General features: G+C 41.7%; 1 protein-coding gene across 1 annotated transcript in view; it reads left to right on the top strand.

The window, feature by feature from the left end:
- RNF144A (ring finger protein 144A) overlaps positions 1-24,120 on the top strand; it is a 122,800-nt gene that overhangs the window by 87,481 nt on the left and 11,199 nt on the right. Inside the window, exons 4-7 of the mRNA XM_089672012.1 lie at positions 1,483-1,543; positions 11,968-12,175; positions 18,408-18,555; positions 18,654-18,743. Coding sequence (XP_089528138.1) covers positions 1,483-1,543; positions 11,968-12,175; positions 18,408-18,555; positions 18,654-18,743 — 507 coding nt within the window. The remainder of the gene's footprint in view (positions 1-1,482; positions 1,544-11,967; positions 12,176-18,407; positions 18,556-18,653; positions 18,744-24,120) is intronic.

Raw genomic sequence — 24,120 nt, forward strand, 5'->3', positions numbered from 1 at the left:
ATCCCCAGGGGACTCTGTACACGTAGCACTTGTCCTCATTAAGGTCTGTGCAGAAGTTGCTGAGCAGTAATATCAGATACTGTAGCTGGCCCCTCTTCCCGTCCCTGCTATTTGACAGCACCAGACAACAGAGGCGGAGCTCAGAGTAGCAGCACCAAGGGGAGGGGGAGTGATAGGCAGTGCACACAGCGCCCGCACAACTACTACCCCCACCCCCTCCCAAGCTGCCAGATGGAATGTGTGGCTGTGCTTTGAAGCTCTCTGCCTCCTGTAGATTTTAAATAAAATGATTATTTTTTTACTGTCAGTGCTGGCTGAGCCCCGCCCCCTCTAACTTTCTGCAGCACTGTGTCTCTTCATCTCTCCCAGTGTTCCGTAGTACATACTCAGCCCAACCCTGCACCTATATAGGGCAGAGAGAGTGAAAATGGTCAGCCTGTGTTGTCATGAGTGATTGCAGTAAGAGAAGGGCGCTATCATTCACAAAAACACAAGCTGCCAGCAGCACACCTGAGCTACTGCACTAGTCTCTCTCGGACAAATGTATTAACTGGCTTGTGCGGTTGTCAGCTTTTATTTTTGTGAATGATATTGCTCTTCTTCTGCTGCAATCATTCATGACAACACAGGCTGACAATTTCCACTGTTTCTGCCCTGTATAACTGCAGGGTTGGGTTGAGTCTGCAGCTGTGCTGACTGTACCTCCCCCCATAGAAACAGAAATATCTGAGGTTTTAATGAGGAGTGATACAATAAAATAATCATTTTATTTAAAATCTACAGCATTCATTTGAATGGGGACAAACATTATGTGCACATTGATTCTTGGAGGATTTATTTGAGACTTGCATAACTGGCCCTTAAAGTATTACTAAACCCCGTCCCTGCATCCACTATATCTGGTCTCCCACAGTACACAGAACATAGAAGTGCAATTAATTTAGTAAATATAAACTGCTAAACACCTTTTCACATCAACAGTTAGAGCAGTCTTGTGACTTCTATCAGTGTGCAGCCCAGCACTAGCTAAAGCTTGTAGGAGGAGTTTTCTTTCTGCTCTAAGAGGATGCAAATCCCCTGACCTCTGTCTGGACAGTGCTGATTGGCCCTGTGCTGATCACATGCACTCTCCCAAGAAAAAAAAAAAACCTTTTCTAGCAATACACACTAAACTGAGCATGTGCATGCCTACGGTTCAGTCTGGGGATAAGAGGTGGCCGCTTGAAAAAGTGAGGAACAGAGAAGAAAGGATCAAACAGCCTTTTTACACAATGCAGAGGATTAACCCTGTAGGTTCCACAGTGAGTATAATAAGCATACTTTACTGCATATACAGGCTGATTTTACTGTTGTGGCTTTAGTAACACTTTAATAAATGCAGTCTTGGAATATATTAAACTTGAATGCTGTACGACTAGGAAATCTGAATACTATTTATGAGAATTTCCTTTTAAAAGTAAAGTTTCTTATTTATTTTTACAGATTGAATGCATGGTGGCTGCTGAAATAATGCAACAATATAAGAAATTACAGTTTGAAAGAGGTAAATAAGACTGGCTCTATTATTTATTTCTGGTACTTATATAGAACTGTCAATTTATGCAGCACTTTACATGTGTGTATATATACATATATATTGTACATTCACATCAGTCCCTAACCCTCAAGGGGTGTACAATCTAAGGTACCTAACTCACATTCATAGTTACATGTACTAGGGCCAATTTAGACAGGATTCAATTAACCTACCAGCATGTCTTTGGAGTGTGGGAGGAAACTGGAGTACCCGGAGGAAACCCACGCAGGCACAGGGAGAACATGCAAACTCCAGGCAGGTGGTGCCGTGGTTGGGATTTGAACCAATGACTCTAATACTGCCAGGCAGAAGTGATAACCATTTAGCCACATTTTTGTGGTGTTACTTAGTAGGCAGCTTGTGCATGCATTTTAGAGGTACATCAGTTAATTCCTAAAGAGCCCCTGTTGTGTCTCCACACACTAAAAAATGCACATAACCCTGAATGCACCACAACACATACGCCAGTGAACACCTGCATTGCATTGGGAAAATAAAGGTCCGCAGCATTTTTCAGTGTGTAGATGCTCTTTAAGGATCCAGAGGAAATAGATGGGCACAAGCAACAATTATTATTATTATTATTATACAGTATTTATAAAGCGCCAATAGTTCACTCAGCGCTGTACATTACAAAGGGGGACAGAACATGTGACAGAACAATACCAATACAATGCAAAACATGAGGGGATTGAGGGCCCTGCTCTTTCGAGCTTACAATCTAGAAACAATGCATGTTGTTCAACAATGTTCAATGTATCAGGAACCAGGTACAACATATGCTGTAACAGGCACATGTGAACTGACCGTTATCGGGTTTTCCAGTAAAAATGAAACAAACCTAGAGCAGTCTGTTCCCTTTGTCCTCACAGCCAAGTTTAAAGCAATAGTTGGACCTTCATGCTGCTGTCATGTCACATTACTTGGAAGTCTATGGGAAAAGATTTATTGATGATCTCAGATTCTACAGGAGGATTCTGCAGACTGCAATGCTCATTATTTGGAAAATGGAATTGCTGTAGATTGCAGGTACCCTTTCCTGTAGCAACATAAGTATTATTGGATTCTTCATATTCTCCATTCTTCTGGATGTTTCCTTCGCAGAAAAACATGATTGCCAGACTAATCCAATAAAATGGAGCAAAGAGCACAGTGCAGAGTGGGTAACAACCAATGGGAAGCCCTCAATTACTATAGATTTTGCAGTCACTTTGGGATTTGCTTCTTGCGTTGTTTATGGATGTATGTTTAATTTTTCATGAGGCTGTGCTTTCCATAGAAGCCTTCACAGATTATATATAGATTATGGGTCAGTTTTCAGGCTGTTAAAGCTAAGAAAGCACATTTAGTTTATTCACTAAGTCCGTACAAGGAGCAAAATCGGTGCAGTGAATTTTGAATGATGGCTGAGATTGAAGAGATGACATAGAATTAAAGCTAGCATTTTGATTGCTTTTTTATGATTTTTGCTCAGTAGACTATTACAGTGGACCACTGCAGCTTCTTTCTATTGAATGAACACAAAAAATAAAAGAAAAAGCAGAGGGCAGCACCGAGAAAAAGATTAGGACTACCTGCTCTTGGTTAATGCAAGACTTCCTTTATTATGTAGCTAGATGAAGAGATGTACAAAGTGATCTCAAACTGACCTTTAAAGCAGGGTAGAGGTACTAAATACTGCTGTAGGTGTGTGCAGGCACTTGTAGGTGTCTTCTCCCAATACCTAGAAAGCCATCATTAGCATCCAGTACCATGTTCATACACCCAATGCTGGAGTGTTTGGTTTACGGTAACACCGCATTACAGCTAAGTTCCAAGAAATAGACAGCACACTGTCCATGTACTGCAATAATTTATTCAAAATATAAAAGTGGTCACATAGAAGATAAGAAGGCAAACCAAGGTTGATTTATTAAAGGCAGATACGTTGTTCACTTTGCAAGGGAATTTGCACTTTACAAGAACTTACCCCTTAGCTTAGTGAATGTGGGGAAGCTGAGCAAACTTACACCATCCAATCACGTGCAAGCAAAAATACTGTTTTTTACATTTTTATTTTCCTTGCACTTAATTAAATGTTCTTGCATGGCAAGACCACCTAGAAAATCTAAAATTTCTGGGGAAATTGTGTGAAGTGTTCTTGCCTCCACCAGTAGTCTACAACTCACACTCTAGCTTTCGTCACTCTGCTGGCTGCTCACACATCTGGGTTCCTATGGCAACTCACTCTACAGCAAGGGCAGAGAAGAGCATTTTAAAACAAACTGCTCCAACTTGCTCACTTCACTGGCGGTTGCCATCTTCAAATGGTTGTAGTTTAAAAACTATAAATCCTAATTAACACTTAATTAAGTGTTCTTCCATGGCAAGACCACTTACTGTTATCTCACATATTTATTCTTATTCTTATAGCCAAATGTACCACCCCAACTCCTCCCACAGTTTTTCCACTACATAGACAGCAATATACCGAAACGTGTGGATTGTTCCCGATTGGTGTGCTATTACTTTGTGGAACCTTTCGCCGAATGGTTCACGAAATATCGGCGTTTTTGTGGTGAAATTGGTCCCATAGGAATGAATGGCGGAATGTTCAAAACTAGAGTGGGAGCTAACAAAAAGCTAGAGTGTGAGCTGAAGAATCAGGACATGATTTCTAAACTGCCATCACTCCCTCATTTTCAAGCCCACCTACACAAATCTTATATCAAAATGTTCAGCTATCCCTGTTGCCACTAAAAATGTCCACGGCTAAGCCATAGTCCTGATAGTTTTCACAATATAACCATTTGTTTGCAACTCACGCCGCCCATTGACATTTATTGAAACTCCACTCTAGCCACCTCAGATTTGAAGGGCAATTTCTCAACTGCGACTGTGCCTTCATTTTTAATATTTCAGAGACATACTATGCATCACAATGTAGGTCTGGGTCGTGTGATTCTCACAATATAAAGCTCTTCAGTGTAGGATTTACAATTTTTAAACTACAACCGTTTGAAGATGGCAACCACTAGTGAAGTGAGCAAGTTGGAGTAGTTTGTTTTTAACCATTCTTCTCTGCCTTTGCTGTAGAGTGTGTTGCCATAGGAACCCAGGTGTGTAAGCAGGCAGCAGAGTGACAAAAGCTAGAGTGTGAGCTGAAAATTAAGGACATGATTTCTAAACTGCCACCACTCCCTCATTTTCAAGCCCTAGACTACTGGTGGAGGCAAGAACACTTCACACAATTTCCCCAGAAATTGTAGCTTTTCAAGTTGGATATGCTTTGCAAAGTAAATTTTCACCACATAGTTACATAGTCTGGCTGAAAAAAGACAAAAGTCCATCCAGTTCAACCAATAAAAAAAAAAGTTATAATCCTATACCCACAGTTGATCCAGAAGAAGGCAAAAAAAACCCAGCAATGCATGATCCAATTTGCTCCTGCAGGGAAAAAATTATTTCCTGATCTCCCGAGAGGCAATCGGATACTTTACCTATAAATGTTAGTATCTAGTTATATTGTGCTAAGCAATAGAAAAATTCCCTTGCAAATGATCTTGCTGCATAAACAGTCTATTTGCCTTTAGTAAATCAAGCCCATAGTATCCACTGATCCATTTTTTTCTGTTTGTACCTGTCAGCAGCTGTCACTTTAACTAATCTCTAAGCCATGTGCACTAAAGCCTGTGGATCCCAAAAAAATTTAAATCTTGGCATATATATTACAATCGATTATATAATCTCCTCTAGACTTAAAAAACTTTGTAGTGCAGGGCCTACCTAAACAACCACTCAGGGATGTTGATTTACTAAAGTATTAGAGGTTTTGTACCTAAAGTGTAGGTAAAGGCATATTTTTTTCCTAGGTTTTTTTTTTGAAAGGTTATAACCCCTGTCAGGTTTTTATAGCTCCTATGAAGGAAAAAAAAACATCCAGGAGGTGCTGTAAATTTCATACAAAGTAGTGAGAGGACAAACACATTTGGAGAGCTCACTGCTCAGGTTACTCACAAGAGACAGGGCTACCCTCCTGCAGGAAGTCAGCAGGTTCCCAGAAAAAAAACTGCACCAATGGCAGGAGCATCAGACCAAATGATAAAAGAGTCCAAACTCATTTATTGGTTTGTTCAGAAAAAAAAGTCCATTGCGTATCAGGAGTCAAACACCCCCCATTTATCAGGGCTTCAGTTAAAATAGGAAACTGGATTGGACTCAAAATAGAGCATTATTGTGTAAATCTATGAAAGGGAGTTTATTGCTGGACTAGAATTACTAGCCAGCAGCCGTGTAAGCACTTATCCGTGTAAGCAATTAAGAAATCATGATTGCTCACATAGATTTTAATTAGGTGGAGGGCAGTTTTACATTTGACCAAAGTGAATGTTCACTGACCTTAAAGTGATTGTAAAAAGCATTTTAAAAAAATAAATAAACAGGTTTATACTTATATTAAATATATTAAAACAGTGCAGCACATGACATATATATATATGTAAATATGTGACCATTAAAATCAATCAATAAATTATTGTAAGTCAATATTATTATACAAATAGTGCTCATTAAAGTGCCACGTGCAATAATATGGCAAAAAGTCCTTCCAGTGACAGTCCAATAAGAATAATGGTGAAACCAATGATACCACAAAGCTCCAAACTCCCTGGTTATCTCTCGCCTCGACTACTGCAACTCCCTCCTCATTGACTTACCTTTACATAGGCTATCTCCCCTCCAGTCCATCGTGAATGCTGCTGCCAGACTCATCCACCTTACCAACCGTTCAGTGTCTCCTAATCCCTCCACTGGCTTCCACTCACTCAACAAATCAAATTCAAAGTACTAACAACTTACAAAGCCATCCACAACTCTGCCCCCAACTACATCACCAACCTGGTCTCAAAATACCAACCAAACCACTCTCTTCGAACCTCCCAAGACCTTCTGCTCTCTAGTTCTCATGTCACCTCCTCCCATGCTCACCTCCAGGTCTGCTCCCGAGCTTCTCCCATCCTATGGAACTCCCCCAATCTGTCCGGCTGTCTCCTAATCTATCCACCTTTAGATGATCCTTGAAAACCGTTCTCTTTAAAGAAGCCTATCCTGCTTCTACCTAGTAAACTGCCATGTATTTCCTCCATCAGTTCATCCCCCACAGCTATTACCTTTTGTATCACTCAACCCTTCCTCCTAGATTGTAAACTCTTAACAAGCCGGGCCCTCTGTTTCCGCTTGTACCAAATTGTATTGTAACTGTAATGTCTTCCTTCATTTTGTAAAGCGCTGAGCAAACTGTTGGCACTATATAAACCCTGAATAATAATAATAAATATTTCCAGACAGTGCTAATCAAAAAAGTGCTCCTCTCCTATGCAAGATCATATTACCTTACCGATTCCATTGCACAGAGCGGCTCCAAAACTCTTCTTCTTGGGCCCCTGCTGGCACTTCTGGCTCCTCCTCTCTGGCGAGTGCCTTCATAGAAAGCCACTTCCTATGGGGGCACTCATGCGGGCTCACTCCCAAGACCACTGCCTGCATCTGTAGACACAGATAACGGGACTCAGGCCACGCCCCCTCCTGCAAGAAGTGATGGGAGAGGGGAGCTGCAGATGTGCACAGTGCTTGAACAAATGAGGGCTTGGGTAAATAAAAGGGGGGGGGGGGACTGAGAGAGTGATACTAATGCCTCAACAATTTTAACTTGAATGCAATTATTACAATAGGGTAAAAAATGTTTAGGCATTATGACTATTTTGTTGGCAATGCATAATACAGATGTGAGCAGGCATCATTTACACAATGGCTAACTCTGTGTACATACATTGGTGTGGGTTAAAAATGAAATTGCCTGCATAGGCTTTCAATGAATAAATTGTTTTAACGCATTGTGTATCAGTGCACAAAAATGTATGCTGTACCCAAGTCCAGCTACAGGAAATTCTTTCTAAATACTCAGTTGCTTACAGTAAAACTTTAGGTGGTACATAAAAATGGGCGAACAAGCAGGATTTTTAATGCAGAAGATACATACTTTGCCTTTTGTTCAGTAAAATTACCCTCCTGCCTGTCTGCCCCTGTACAGTGAGCCACGCATGCGCAGCTCACTGTAAATATTCGGCAATGTCAAAGCCGAAAGGAACTCCCCTTTCCTTTCGCGGGAGTGAGGTCATCCACTCCCAGCCAATGAAAGTGACCAGCGTTCGAAACCCGGAAGCCTGCCACTGGAATATGTCAGTGGCCAGTGGGACATTGCATCGCTGGAGCCCGAAGTGAGTATAGTTCCACTTTAAAGCCTGACTGAACTTTCAATTGAAATAAGGAAAATTATTTAAAACTTTAGGTTGACAGTTTATTTTCTCAGAAAGAAGCCACATCTTGGGTAAAAAAAAGCCTGTCCCCGCTAGCATGCTGCAGAGAAGGACCCTTTCTCTCCCAGACTTTGCAGGGTGTGTTGAGCCACTGCAGAGAGACCTCTGCATCTACACAGTGAGTAAGGGTCCTTTTCTCCAGTTTGCTGGCAGAGGACAGGCTTTTCAACTCTGTGACTGTGGCTGATTTAGAAAGAAAACTGTAAAATATTACACATCTTTAGTTTTGATGCACCTGGAATATATTTCCATAGCTGATTTCAACTGAAGGTTCAGCTGACATTTCAATTTTGAGATGCCAGCAAGAGCATGACATTTTCAGAGTCTTAGCCTTTACCATAAATTGGCACCTAAACGCTATCTGAAGCATTTTGCAGAAATGCAGTACAGTCCATTTAACATAATTTCCTATGGGACAGGTTCACAGCTCTTTATTTTCACCCAGTGCGTTTTTGAGAGAGGGTCAGGGACTTTTTTGAACGCAAAACGTGGCGTCTTTGGTTCTATGAACTTCAATGGGAATGCTGCAGAAAAGCATGCATTGCGTTTCTGATGCGTTTACAATCTGCCTAGCAAGAAGAAAATTTTTTAAAAATTAAAGACAAAGCAGAACGCATCAAAAACGCAAGTGCAAAAACGCTAAACGCAATGCCAAAATGAATGAAACACAACCTGCATAGGTGTGAGCCTAGACTTATAGATTGTAAGCTCCAAGGAGCAGGGCCCTCAATCCCTCTTGTATTGAACTGTATTGTTGCTGTATTGTTTCCCACTATAATGTAAAGCGCTGAGCAAACCGTTGGCGCTATATAAATCCTGTATAATAATAATAATAGAATTGCAAAATCTGGGGGTGTGTAGGGTGCCTGCGCATGCTGTAAAGGTAGCCTTATATAATTTCTAAGGCAGCAGATCTGTCAATATTATAAATTAAACTTCCTCTTAAAAGGATTTTATAACTGCCTTTCAGTTTGGCTGAGATCAAAGATTGGAAATAAAAGCACCTAAATGTATCTTCTTAATCACCACACTAATCCTTCACTTTGCTGCCCTGTCCTTTTATCTTCATATGGAACCTGAATAATTAATTAAAACTCAGACTTTTTCTAGATCAAAACATCCCTAATTTAAATACCTTTATTTTAAAAAAAGGTTAAATAATTCACTGGGCAACTACTCTCACTATCCAGCTGCATTTATCATAAATGCTTTTCATTTGAAACTGTCAGCTTGCGAGCACAGTATATTCGCATTCAGAATCAACTATTTGATTTCATCTTTGACCCAGATGGAAAATTACTTTGCTGTCTGTAAAAAAGTTGATAGAGAGACATTGGGGTTGATATACTAAAACTGGAGCATGCAAAATCTGGTGCAGCTGCACATGGTAGCCAATCAGCTTCTAACTTCAGCTTGTTCAATTAAGCTTTGACAATAAAACCTGGAAGCTGATTGGTTCCTATGTAGAGCTGCAGCAGATTTTGCACTCTCCAGTTTTAGTAAATCAACCTAATTACTGAAAATGATAAAAACCCAATGGTGGTAAAATACACATTATTCTGTACTCTGGCACTGCTTTTCCAATAAATTACCATTCAAGTAAATTTTCAGTTTCATATCAATTTCATTAACATATCTGATTGCTGTCGAGTTATTTAGTAATAAAACTGGTACAAATGGCTTTTTTCTAGAGTCGGTTATGACTTTGCACAGGTGACACAGAAGGTCTCTTACTTTCAGCCTTAGTAACAGTCACCAGTTGTAGTCAGAATATAGAGTCCTTGCTCCTGTAATTGGTTCACCGTCTCTTCCAGAGGTCTGAGCTTTAGGTCAAGCTAAAGGCAGCACGCTACATGGAATATGTCCTTCCAGGCAAGACTTTCATTTACTGTACTGAGATTTTGCCACTTACATGAATTGTTAAAGTGGTTGAGAACCTATAAAAAGAAAAATGAACAAGACATATCCTTCTATAGTGTGGACTTGCCTCTATCTAAAGCACTGAGTGTGATTTATGTCTCCTCTCTCATTCTTCTGCTATCTGCATGAGTCACTTGTAATAGTCTATGCTGACACCAGACAATCCAGAGAGACGCCCGCTCTCCCTCCAGCAGACAGCAGGTGATTTACAGCCTCAGCTGTGCATGTGATGCATCAGATTACTGCCCCCTGCCTTCTGAAGCTCAGAAATGCTGTGTAAATTCTAGACTTTGAACTGATGTAGAGGAGATAGGGCTGAAGATAAACATTGGATATATGTAAGGGTTTACAACCACTTTAAGTCTTAAAGTGTTACTAAACCCACAACAGTAAAATCAGTCTGTATATGCAGTAAGCATGCTTGTTATACTCATTGTGGAACCTAAGGGGTTAATCCTCTGCATTGTGTAAAAACCCTGTTTGATCCTCTCTTCTCTGATCCATCCCTTCTTCCAGTGTCCCCCTCTTATCTCCTGATAAGACATATCATTTGGAGCCACTCTGCAAATGCTCAGTTTAGTTTGTATTACTAGAGACTAGTAATATTTTTTTTTAATTTGCCTGAACATTTGTGTAAAATCAATATAAATGCTGCCTGTGCTGTGTATATGAGAGACATTGGGGGACAGTAATGATCAGAAAAGGTTTCCTAACCTGTCTGATTGATGTTGTCACCTAGCTGTCAGGCATTTACTTGCCTGCAGAGAAATTAGAGCATTGTTTGATGTGGTCAGATTTTGTGACACTGTTATTATTAATGTTTGTTGGCTGCTTGATAGGTCCTCAGCTGGATATATGATTTCTAATTGATTAGTAGCATGTTGTTAATTCCAAATTAAGGCAGAAAAACAGTTTTTTCTTTTCAATAGAAATATGAAACTGTTGATCCCGGCTTTCTGTAATCTGTTGTACAGCAGCACTCAGACCAGGAGGCAGGGGAACACTCTGGAGGTTTATTTATTAAAGTGTTACTAAACCCACAACAGTAAAATCAGTCTGTATATGCAGTAAAGCATGCTTGTTATACTCACTGTGGAACCTAAGGGGTTAATCATCTGCATTGAGTAAAAAGGCTGTTTGATTCTGACTTCTCTGTTCCTCCTCTTTTTCAAGCAACCACCTCTTATCTCCTGGTAAGACAGACTAAACCATAGGCATTTTGCACATGCTCAGTTTGGTGTGTATTGCTAGAGAGGTTATTTTTTTTTCTTGGGAGAGTGCATGTGATCAGCACAGGGCCAACCAGCACTGTCCAGACAGAGGTCAGGGGATTTGCATCCTCCTAGAGCAGAAAGAAAACTCCTCCTACAAGGTTTAACCAGTGCTCTGTTAAACACTGATAGAACTTACAAGACTGCTCTAACTGCTCCCATGTACTGTGGGAGGCCAGATAAAGTGAATGCAGGGTCCTGGGTTTAGTAACACTTTAAAGCTGGAGAGTGCAAAATCAGGCTCACTTTTGCATACAAACCAATCAGCTTCCAGATGTTATTGCCAAAGCTTAATTGGACCAGCTGAGGTTAGAAGCTGATGTAGAAGTGAGCCTGATTTTGCACTCTCCAGCGTTAATAAATAAACCCCCATGTGTGGGATGCTGCTACGTTACTTTCCAATCACAGCAACCTTGGGGGGGGGGAGCTGGATGAAGTTAAACATCTTAAAGTGGAACTGAAGTTCTGCTGTGACAAACAGTGGGCAGGCAGGCTTTTATTGCTGATGAGATATTCAATGGCTCTTCTGTAATAAAATGCTCCTATCTGCCTGCTCGCTGTCTTCTTCAGCGATGCAAACTGAGCTGTGCATGTGCAGCTCAGCTTACAGCGCTGGCCCTCTGTGGTCCTCTGGTCTCTGTGTGTCAGAATATCAGCCTCCTACGCCAGCCAAGTAAAGACAGTCAAAGACTGGCACACAGGAGAAGCTGCTGGCGGGAAACATGGCTATTGGAAGAAAGGTACATTTTAGCTACCTTTAGTTCAGCTTTTAACTGCAGTGAAGTCTGTATTTTATCTTTATTTTGCAGGTTCTTTAAAAAAATATTTGTTGTTTTTGATTTTCTAGAAGTTCTTTTGGACCCGTGTAGGACTTGGTGTCCATCTTCTTCCTGCCAGGCAGTGTGCAAACTACAAGAGAAAGGGCCCCAGAATCCACAACTGGTACAGTGCACTTCCTGCGACATTGAGTTCTGCTCATCATGTAAAGCCAACTGGCACCCAGGACAAGTTTGTCAAGAAAACCTGCCAATCACTTTTCTTCCAGGAGAATCAAGGTACTTATTTTTTAAAAATCGCTAATAAATCATTCCTATGTAACATTACTATAGTCTGTCATGCAACAACATAAAATATTTATAATTTTACTATCTATCTATCTATCTATCTATCCTGCTCAAAAAAATTAAAGGAACTCTATAGCCTCCCTGGTGGTATTCCTGAGTGTAGCTCGGGGTAAAGTTTCAGTACCACAAGCGGTAACCCCGAGCTACACTCGGGAATACCATGCAGCGCTGCTCTGCGATCCGTCGATCACATACCTTGTCCTGCGCTCCCGCGATGTCCCTTCTGCAGTGTCCCCGGCAATGTAATCTGGCGGATGCCGGCATCTGTCATCTGGGTTCCGTCCCCTGCGAGCGTCGGGACGTACGGGGGAAGGAACGGCGGGAAATTTGAAAATGACAAAAAGTGACATTCACTAAAATCACTAAAATCACATAGTAAAACATTACTGTATCAAACCATTTCACATACATTTTGTCCCTAGTGCTTTGTCCTGTGCCCTGTCTGCATTTTTACTGTTCTTATTGCCTGGAAACTGAGAAACGTACATGGCGTCCAAAAAGCATCCCTTTAGGTCAAAAGCGGTTTTAGACCAGCTAGAGATCAGCGATAGTAAATTAGAACCACTTGCAGAATTGAGTGATAATGATTAGTGGGGAAATTCGTCATCAGACACTGAAAACGATTTTGCGACTTTGCTCAGTGATGTGCGAACTTGGCGCTCTATTTCAAATTTCAGTGTTTTTGGTTTGATTATATTATTGAATTAAATTTATTATTATTATATTATTATTTTTTATGATTATTTATTAAATTATAATTTATGATTTCATGTTTCAAGTTTTATCATACCCTGAATGTTTACTAGACTCTTGTTCGGACAGATTTCAGTGAGTTATTCCTAAGAATGACAGGCCTACAATATAAAACGCCAAATTTCCATGCAAAATAATGGTACCGCTTTCAGCACCAAAAATCTGAAATAATCATAACGCCAGGGAGGTTAAAACACATCATATCTCAATAGGAAAAATATCATGCTGGATATCAGTGCTGACATAAACTGGGTAATGTGTTAGGAACGTAAGGATGCTCCATCGTTTGATGGAAATGAAAATGATCAACCTACAGAGGACTGAATTCAGAGATGCCCCGAAAATCAAAGTGAAAAATGATGCAGCAGGCTAGTCCATTTTGCTGAAATTTCATTGCAGCAGCTAAAAATGGTACTCAGTAGTTTGTATGGCCCCCACGTGCATGTATGTATGGCTGACAATGTTGGGGCATGCTCCTAATGAGACGACGGATGGTATCCTGGGGTATTTCTTCCCAGATCTGGACTAGGGCATCACTGAGCTCCTGGACAGTCTGAAATGCAACCCGGCGGCATCTGATGGACCAAAACATGATATGCCAGAGGTGTTCTATAGGATTTAGGTCAGGCAAGCATGGGAGCTACAGTAGTACCATGCGATCTGGTGCAGGCATAAGTATGTTTGGGGTGTCATTAAGTTAACATTGACACCTGTTTTCAGATTGCAACTGCAGTGTGCTTTGAGCATGGTGGGGGAAATGTGCATGGAACATGGATTTCCCGCATCGTGTTCTGGTGTGAACAGGCCCTTAAGGAAGTTGTCCTTTAACGAATCTCTCCACCACTTCTGAGTGTAGTTGTCCATTAGGCCTCAAGCACACTGCCATATGAAAATACATCAACAGGATCTTGCTGGCAGAAGCTGACAACTGTTGTTGCTAATACAAAGATCACATCTGCTACGTAGCATCCTACTGTTGCTAGGATGCAGGTAACCTATCAAGGAAGCTGCCTAGCATCCTACGTTGCTAGGACGCAGGTGGCTTCTGTGACCTAGTGTCATACAATTGCTAGAAGGCAAATGGCTTTTCAAGGAATCTGCTTAGCGTCCTCCATTGCTAGGACACAGGTGACTCTTGTACCCCAACAAAATAAATTTATGCGGTACACATTTAAAGGTTAGCACAAATATCAATGGAAAAGGTCACTTACATAGGACCTCATATGCAGGTTTTTCTTCTTTTTTTTTTTTACAGATCTGAACGCAGCACAAGATTACTTACTTTTATGCAGCTGCATGCTTATGCACATAGAAAACAATACATCTACATTTAGGTCCATAAAAAAGTTCCTAATAAAATGCTGGTGGTGTGAGACCTAAATGTAGTTCCTAACATGTAACTGTGAATGAACTGTAATAGTGCTGGGCTTTACCTTTGTCACATTTATCTAGAAGTCACATACTGACAATGCTAAAGCTTCCCGCATTAGCAGCTCAACATTGATATGAACACTACGACCCGGACAAGGGGTGGGCAGGAAGGGCAGCTGCCCTGGGGGCAGCAAAGCAAGGGGGCAAGGAATGAACGCAGGGTGGTACACCCATTCTACAACATGCAACAGTGAGGGAGGAGGTGCAGTTCAGCATCCTTGCACTACATTGGAACAAGCAAACTGTCAGTTATGAAATATGATAGCAAGGCTACTTTCACACTGCTCTATTGCAAAAACGTGGTAAAAACGCAGATGCCTTTTTTTTGGTGCATTTCCAGTGCGTTTTGCACCTGTGAAAAAAGGATGTGTGACATTTTTTATGTGTTTTCTATCAATTTTAATGGGGAGGTGTGTTTTTGGTCCTTTTTTTATTGCACCAAACATGCGCCAAAAATGCTGCTTGGAGGACATTGAAAAACAAAACAGACCTGCAACTGACCAGTATGAAGAGTTCCATAGGATTTAATGGTCGTGCAACTTCCTTCTGCTTTTTTTAATGCAAAAATGGAAGAAAAACTGATCAGTGTGAAAGCAGCCTGGGTTAGCAAGGAGAGTCAATATGATTTATGTCAGGATTTCGGCAAGACTGTCTCCAATGTGTACAATGATCAATCAAATGTTTGTGTTTATGTTGGAACCAGCACTAGAAAATAGATAGCTGGGATCTAATTGGTTTCTATGGGCAACAACTTTGCTCTCATTATCTAAAACTCATCTCAGAGTTTCCAAGGAGACAGGGATGTCATGTAACAGAAGGTTAATGGGCTTCTCAGTCCTCTTTGTCATTTTATCCGAGAAGAAAAGCATATTGTTGACAATGTTACCCTTCCATACATTTGTGTACTATTTTTTTTTCTGAGAGATATTTTCATCCTACTATTAATAGATGATCTCTGAGTCTAAAGAGAGGGACTGAATACAAATCATACAGTTGATATAATCAACCTCTATACTGTATATGGCTCTCAAGGCTTCAGATGTGTCATAGAAACACAGAAACATACAAGAGTGACAGCAGATAAAGACTAAGTGGTTCATCAAATCTGCCCCATTTGTTTCCCTTTTTTATAGTATAGATCTTTTTTTTTGCTTTTTTACAGTATAGATCAATGTTTGTCCCATGTATGTTTATTTTTTAATAAACATTTTCAAAATACCATTTTCCATATACAAAAACTAAAAAAAAAAAAAAAACCATCAAATTATAATACTCATATTTATCTAACAATATATCCAAACATTGACATTACTCTTGGTATCCTTTTTTCCCATCTCCCTTCCCCTCCCTCCTACCCCATACCTCTTAAGCCTTTAAGCCCACCCCCGCAGCCCTGATTAATTTCTTTCCTTCTTGTTCTATTTCTCCTAAAAGAATATTACTTTTTTTAATATTATATTTATCCTCCATGACTTCTTTTCCCTAGTACATATATTCCAAGTATGAATCTGACTTTTTAAAACCTTCCCACTTTTCCCATCTTTTGCGAAAAATCTCCATCCTATCTTCCTCCATGTGGTAGAGTTCCTCCAATTTGTAAGTCCTCTCCACACTTTCTATCCATTCCTTTACTCTCGGTGCTTGTTGTTTCTTCCAAAATTTGGGTATCAAACCCTCGGCGGCATTCAAATAGTACACTAATCCAGTTTTTTTATATTTTTTTACTGGGAGCACAGAACCATAAGGAAGACAAGTCTCTGGTTTCTTTGAAATATTGACCTCCATTATTTCCTGTATTAAATGTACTATACCCCTCCAGTACTCTTGTATGTTTAAATCCACTTACTGTTGGCAAACTGACTACCTCTGCTGGAAGTCTGTTCCAAGCATCAACTACTCTTTTGGTAGAAGAATATATTCTAAGATTGGTTCTTAACTTTCCTTCTGCTAGTTTGAAGTTATGTCCCCGTGTTCTTGATCTTAGCTTGATATTGACATTGTCATTTTGTCATTTTATCCGAGAAGAAAAGCATATTGTTGACAATGTTACCCTTTCATACATTTGTGTATTATTTTTTTCTGAGAGATATTTTCATCCTACTATTAATAGATGATCGCTGAGTCTAAAGAGAGGGGCTGAATACATATCATACAGTTGATATAACCAACCTCTATACTGTATATGGCTCTCAAGGCTTCAGATGTGTCATAGAAACACAGAAACATATAAGAGTGACAGAAGATAAAGACTAAGTGGTTCATCAAATCTACCTCATTTTTTTTGGTTTTTTTTATAGTATAGATCTATGTTTGTCCCAAGTATGTTTGAATCCACTTACTGTTGACAAACTCACTACCTCTGCTGGAAGTCTGTTCCAAGCATCAACTACTCTTTTGGTAGAAGAATGTATTCTAAGATTGGTTCTTAACTTTCCTCCTGCTAGTTTAAAGTTATGTCCCGTGTTCTTGATCTTAGCTTGATATTGACAATACTGAAAGGCCCCAACCCCTGTGTGCTTTTATTGGCCTTGCTGTCTTTTCACAAAACTGAGGCATGCTGAGTAGAGGAGGGGTTATATCGGGGTTGGCTTACAGTTTTTCTATCTGCCAGTGTCTCAACCTCTGTAGTCAGCAGTATAGCCCACATGTTTCTGATTTCCTGTGTCCTACAATGAAAAAGAAAAAACAATATGTTAAAGTGACTGTAAACCTCAGACATGAAATATGAATAAATTATTATCCCTCCATAGCATGTACTTGTCACAATTAGGAGCCCTAAGTGTTATTTCTGTCTGCTGTTTCATTCATCTGTTATTAGCATGATTCAATTCTGACAAGTTTTCCTGAAACCAAGAGAAAATTGGTGACAGGGAAGGGACCTCCAGCTGATTTGGTGACAGGGGAGGGACCTCCAGCTGATTGGTGACAGAGGAGGGACCTCCAGCTGACAGTTCACATATATTGCAATACATGTTTAAGCTGGCCAACTGGGTCAAAGTAATTCCTTTTGGCCAGTCCTACTCTGACAACGTTCCTGTGAGCTGTGTGGAGGGGGGGTCTCTTCCTTCCAATCAGCTCTCAGAGCTCTCCTCACTGAGCTCTGCAGAGTGTACCATCAGCTCTCCACCCCCTTTTTTCTGAACACGAGCTTTGTAATTCAGCACTTTGAATGACTGTAGAAAAGAGAACACTGCAGATAAACAGGTACAACTTATGCAGGAGGATTTTTTTAATCTCTGTGTATCACTTGACATCAGTCACTTCACTGGGTATTGGTAAGGATTACAATTGCTTGACCTCCTGAAGATTTACCCCTCCTTCGTGATCAGGCCATTTTTGCGATACAGCACTGCGTTATTTAACTGACAATTGCGCAGTCATGCAAAACTGTGCATAAATTAATTTTATATCATTTTTCCCACAAATAGAGCTTTCTTTTGGTGGTATTTTATCACCTCTGGGTTTTTATTTGTGCTGAAAATGAAAGCATATAGAATATTTTTTTTTTAAAGAGCAATACTTTCTGCTATAAAACATATCCAATAACATTTAAAAAAAAAAAATCTAATTTCTTCATCAATTGCGCCTAGCCAGTGTTTTTGTGTTTACTATGTGCTGTTTTTACTAGGCAATCTGCTAGATTTTATTTGCAGGGACAGTCCCTGCTTTGCAGGGACAGTGTTCTGTCATTCACCGGTGGTGTACGTGCGCCCCCTATGGTGGAAGTGCAGAATCACATTTATACATGTGATTTTGCACAGAACTCCTGCCTGTAGCAGTAAATCTGCTATAGGGCAGACTGAGAGTGGTTAAGCACAAAAATGTTATTTTGCCAAAATCAAAAGTTCTAGCCTTACCCCAGTGTGTAGGCGATGGGAGATAATTTAATGAGTTTTAACACTGCTGATTACTGCATATTTGGATGTTCTTATACAGCATTTGTCTTTATTTGCTTCAGTCTGAGCCGTTGTTCTTTCAGCACCGCACAGAAAACTGTGGAAGATGATGTACCAATCAAACGTTGTCCTAAATGTAAAGTGTACATAGAACGGGATGAAGGCTGCGCACAAATGATGTGTAAGAACTGCAAGCACGCCTTCTGCTGGTACTGCCTGGAGTCACTGGATGTCAGTATACATTTCAATCTACAATTCTTACATCTCAGCGTAGCTATGAATAGAAATATGCAGAGCTTTTTGTTATGCTGTTTTATTCTTTTATACAGGATGACTTCCTGCTGATACATTACGATAAAGGACCATGTCGGAACAAATTAGGTCATTCTCGGGCATCCGTCATATGGCACAGAACACAGGTTTGTCAACAGGTTTTCTTGTCCTCATTTTTGAACTAATTTCAAGAATTTTGGATGGGCCAAATTAAGCAAAACGGTTGTAAGAATGGTAAAAGGTCACTCTACGTAAAACCAACATGCCAGTTTTAAGTGGATGCTGGTGGGCTGACTGTCAAGTTATCCATTGGACTTTTCTGTCTCTAGTTATCATACAGCCATACTTCACCTATTATATTAACTTTATAACGGCCATAGCCAGACCTTCATGTAATAACCATGAGAAGCCATTGGATGACTCGGTCCGCCAGCACCTATCCAAATACTTGGCTTTGATCCTTTAATGCAGGGGTCTCCAAGCTTTCTAAACAAAGGGACAGTTTTATGTCCTTCAGACTTTAAAGGGACCGGACCATAGCCAGTGGGTGTAGAAAATGCTCCAATGTCAGTGGGAGTAAACAGTGCTGCAGGCTTATTGGTCAGTGGGAGTAAATAAAAGTTACATAGAACTCGTGGTCATTAGGAGGAGGAATAGTGCCTCATCGTTGGTGTCAGAGGAAGGAATAGTGCTCCTTCATTGGTGTCAGTGGGAGGAATATTGCCTCATCGTTAGAGTCAGTGGAAGGAATAGTGCTGCAATGCCCCTTCTTTGGTGTCAGTGGGAAGAATAGTGTCCCTTCATTGGTGTCAGTGGGAAGAATAGTGTCCCATCATTGGTGTCAGTGGGAAGAATAGTGTCCCATCATTGGTGTCAGAGGGAAGAATAGTGCCCCTTCATTGGTGTCAGTGGAAGGAATTAAACCCCACTGTTGGTTTCAGTGGAATAAATGGTGCCTCATTGTTGGTGTCAGTGGGAGGAATAGTGCATTGTATCAGTGGAAGGAATAGTGTCTGAGGGCCAGATAAAGGTAAGCAAAGTTCTACATCTGGCCTGTGGGCCGCAGTTTGGAGACCACTGCTTTAGTGGGAAACTGTACTTGTTATATACCGTATATACTCGAGTATAAGCCGACCCGAATATAAGCCGAGGTACCTAATTTTACCACAAAAAACTGGGAAAAACTATTGACTCGAGTATAAGCCGGTGGTGTCAGTGGGGGGAGGAATAGTGCCCCATTGTTGGTGTCAGTGGGGGGAGGAATAGTGCCCCATCGTTGGTGTCAGTGGGGGAAGGAATAGTGCCCCATCGTTGGTGTCAGTGGGGGGAGGAATAGTGCTCCATCGTTGGTGTCAGTGGGGGGAGGAATAGTGCCCCATCATTGGTGTCAGTGGGGGGAGGACTAGTGCCCCATCGTTGGTGTCAGTGGGGGGAGGAATAGTGCCCCATCGTTGGTGTCAGTGGGGGGAGGAATAGTGCCCCATCGTTGGTGTCAGTGGGGGGAGGAATAGTGCCCCATCGTTGGTATTAGTGACACCAATGATTGGGCACAATTCCTCCCACTGACACCAATGATACTTACCTTGCTGACCCCTGCTCCAGCCTGGGCTCGCTCGCTCCCTCCCTCTCCCATGGTACACACTTACCGGTCAGATGTCTTCCTTCTCCGGCCGCTCTCCTCCTCTTCACTCGCTCGATCTTCGCGGTGCCGCTCGGCTCCTCCTCTCCAAGCTCCACCTCCTCGCCGGTGATTGGGCGCCTGTGTGCCTCTCCTGAGCTACAGTTCCGGCGGCCAATCACCGGCGAGGATTGATCCCGGGGGTGTGTCCAGATGACAGGGACGGCATGTCATCCCGCCCACACCTGGAGACGTTGACTCTAGTATAAGCCGAGGGGCCGTTTTTCAGCACAAAAAATGTGCTGAAAAACTCGGCTTATACTCGAGTATATACGGTAGTTGTTTTTTCCTATGTATGTGTATGGAAACAAAATCTGCTACAAAATAAATACTAATATCAGTATATTACCCATTTAAGGACCTGTAGTGTACCTGGTATGTCCTAGAGCTATTCCCATTGGTTGCGTACTCACAAATGGAAATGCTTAGACATATTGTCAGTTTTACAGATGAAATCACAATGTATAGCAGAACTACAGAAGCTCTCATCACTGATCTGTGTAAAGCACTATACATTCTGATCATACAATCTTCTTTAGCCCTGGTTCACATTGGTTCCGACTTTGAAGTAGTGCGACTTCACTTCAGGTGCGACTTGGCACACATCTGTGCGACTTCATGCAGAGATGTCTATGCAAGTCGCACCTGAAATCACAAAAAAATAGTGCAGGAACCTTTTTTTTAAATTGCTGCAGCCCTGCAAAGTCGGAGTCACACTGATTTGAATGGTTCCATTGCTGACAATAGGGTGACACTTGTCATGTGATTTGAAACTGTCAAATTGGATGGCAATTCACACCAGTGTGAACCAGGTCTTAGATTAACAAAACTATGCAAGGGAAGACTCACCTAAACAACCTAATTAGTTTGTATTAAGTCCGGCAGACCCTTGCACTACAGAGTTGCTGGTAGATCTAAAGGAGATTGTACAATCAGATTAGTAAGGATAGATCTACCATCACCTACGTGATATAATGCCTGCCTGATTTGATACTAATTAAAAGGATTCATATTATATAGTTTTGGCAGAGCTAAAGGCAATTGCCATAGGTTGTACAATCAAAATTGTATAGTGTATGGCCAGTTTGACAGGTGTTAGTGAAATCAGAGCAAAAAAAAAAAGATACATTGCCTGTCAGGCGCATCTAATTACAATGTATCTACTTTTATTTCTACATTATTATTTTTACACAGGAGTTGCTGAAGCAAACCTGAGAGCAGAATTTAAAAAGAAAGAAACAAAAAATAAGCATTTTGACTATACAACCCATGAATTGAACTTTCCCTAATTAAATACTCTCGCTTCCCCTTAGCTAGGTTTTGTTTTCTTTTATATTTCTTTATAAATTTATATCTATACTAACACTTGTTGTTTTAAAATGATCACTGGTCAAACAGAAGCTTTTTTTTCTATTTTTTTACTTTTTTGCCTTTAAATGTATAAATCAAAAGAACTCCCTGTTTCTTTTACCCCTCTTCCCTACTATGAAAACAATGAAAGTAAGCTTCATCTGTTTCACTTCTATATACAGTATCTCACGGAAGTGAGTACACTCCTTACATTTTTGTAAATAATTTATTATATCTTTTCATGTGACAACACTGAAGAAATGACACTTTGCTACAATGTAAAGTAGTGAGTGTACAGCTTGTATAACAGTGTAAATTTGCTGTCCCCTCAAAATAACACAACACACAGCCATTAATGTCTAAACCGCTGGCAACAAAAGTGAGTACACCTCTAAGTGAAAATGTCCAAATTGGGCCTAAAATGTCAATATTTTGTGTGGCCACCATTATTTTCCAGCACTGCCTTAACCCTCTTGGGCATGGAGTTCACCAGAGCTTCACAGGTTGCCACTGGAGTCCTCTTCCACTCCTCCATGACGACAGCACGGAGCTGGTGGATGTTAGAGACCTTGCACTCCTCCACCTTCCATTTGAGGATGCCCCACAGATGCTCAATAGGGTTTAGGTTTGGAGACATGCTTGGCCAGTCCATCACCTTTACCCTCAGCTTCTTTAGCAAGACAGTGGTCATCTTGGAGGTATGTTTGGGGTCGTTATGTTGGAATACAGCCCTGCTGCCCAGTCTCGGAAGGAAGGGGATCATGCTCTGCTTCAGTATGTCACAGTACATGTTGACATTCATGGTTCCCTCAGTGAACTGTAACTCCCCAGTGCTGGTAGCACTCATGCAGCCCCAGACCATGACACTCCCACCACCATGCTTGACTGTAGGGAAGACACACTTGTCTTTATACTCCTCGCCTGGTTGCCTCCACACACGCTTGACACCATCTGAACCATATACGTTTATCTTGGTCTCATCAGACCACAGGACACGGTTCCAGTAATCCATATCCTTAGTCTGCTTGTCTTCAGCAAACTGTTTGCAGGTTTTCTTGTGCATCATCTTTAGAAGAGGCTTTCTTCTGGGACAACAGCCATGCAGACCAATTTGATGCAGTGTGCGGCGTATGGTCTGAGTACTGATAGGCTGACCCCCCCCCCACCCCTTCAACCTCTGCAGCAATGCTGGCTGCACTCATATATCTATTTCCCAAAGACAACCTCTGGATATGACACTGAGCACGTGCACTCAACTTCTTTGGTCTACCATGGCGAGGCCTGTTCTGAGTGGGACCTGTCCTGTTAAACCGCTGTATGGTCTTTGGCCACCGTGCTGCAGCTCCGTTTCAGGGTCTTGGAAATCTTCTTATAGCCTAGGCCGGGTGTCGGCAACCCGCGGCTCCAGAGCCGCATGCGGCTCTTTTTCACCTTTGCTGCGGCTCCGGAGCACACTGCCCACCAGGTGACAGGCAATAGGGTTGCCGTAGCTCAGTGGTCGGCAAGCCGCGGCTCTTTTAACCTCCCTGGCGGTTTTCCCGAGTGTAGCTCGTGGTAGAATTTCTATACCACGAGCTACACTCAGGCTTACCATGCGGCGCTGCTCTGGGGGTCCCTGCAGCACTTACCTTGTCCTTCGTTCCCGCGATGTGTCCCCTGCAGCGTCCCCGGCCATCTCCTCCGGCCGATGCCGGCATCCGGCTTCTGTGTTCCGGTCCCCGTGACGTCGGGACATACGGGCGCCGCCGGCGGCGGGAAATTTAAAAAATTTAAAAAATGTCTTTTTTTTTTTTTTCAATTTTCAATAGTAAAACATTGCTGTTTCATCCCATTTCACATACATATTGTCCCTAGTGCTTTGTCCTGTGCCCTGCCTGCATTTTGTCTGTTCTTTCTGCCTGGAAACTTAGAAAAGTCCATGGCGTCCAAAAAGCGTCCCTTTAGGTCAAAAGCGGTTTTAGACCGGCTAGAGAACAGCTATAGTAAATCAGAACCACTTGCAGAATTGAGTGATAATGATTTGTGGGGAAACTTTCCTAAAAATTACAGCCTACAATAAAAAACTATTTCCATGCGAAAAAATGGTACCGCTTTCAGCACAAAAAATCGGAAGGAATCATACCGCCAGGGAGGTTAATGCAGCTCTTCTGTGTGCCGGGCGCCCGCTCCCCTCCCTCCTCTCGGGCGGCCGCCCCAAAAGTCAGGACTCTGCAGCTAGCCTAGCAATGGGCAAACTACGGCCCGGCGGACCTTATAATCCGGCCCGCGGAGCGTGGCAAACATTGGCTGTCAGGATGTAGGCGGGGCAGCGTGACGAACTCCTCTCCTCTCACAGTCCGCCCTGAAGACCAGAACTGCGCGGGAACACGGCGAGAGGAACGCGCGGAGTACAGGTAAGTGAATTGACACAATATGGGAATGAATTACTATAGGGGGGATGAATTACTATAGGGGGGATGAATTACTATAGGGGGGATGAATTACTATATGGGGGA

The sequence above is a fragment of the Staurois parvus genome, unplaced genomic scaffold, assembly GCF_062004578.1.
Source record: "Staurois parvus isolate SC_StPar_1 unplaced genomic scaffold, SC_StPar_1.0 ptg000118l, whole genome shotgun sequence".
Lineage (NCBI taxonomy): Eukaryota > Metazoa > Chordata > Amphibia > Anura > Ranidae > Staurois > Staurois parvus.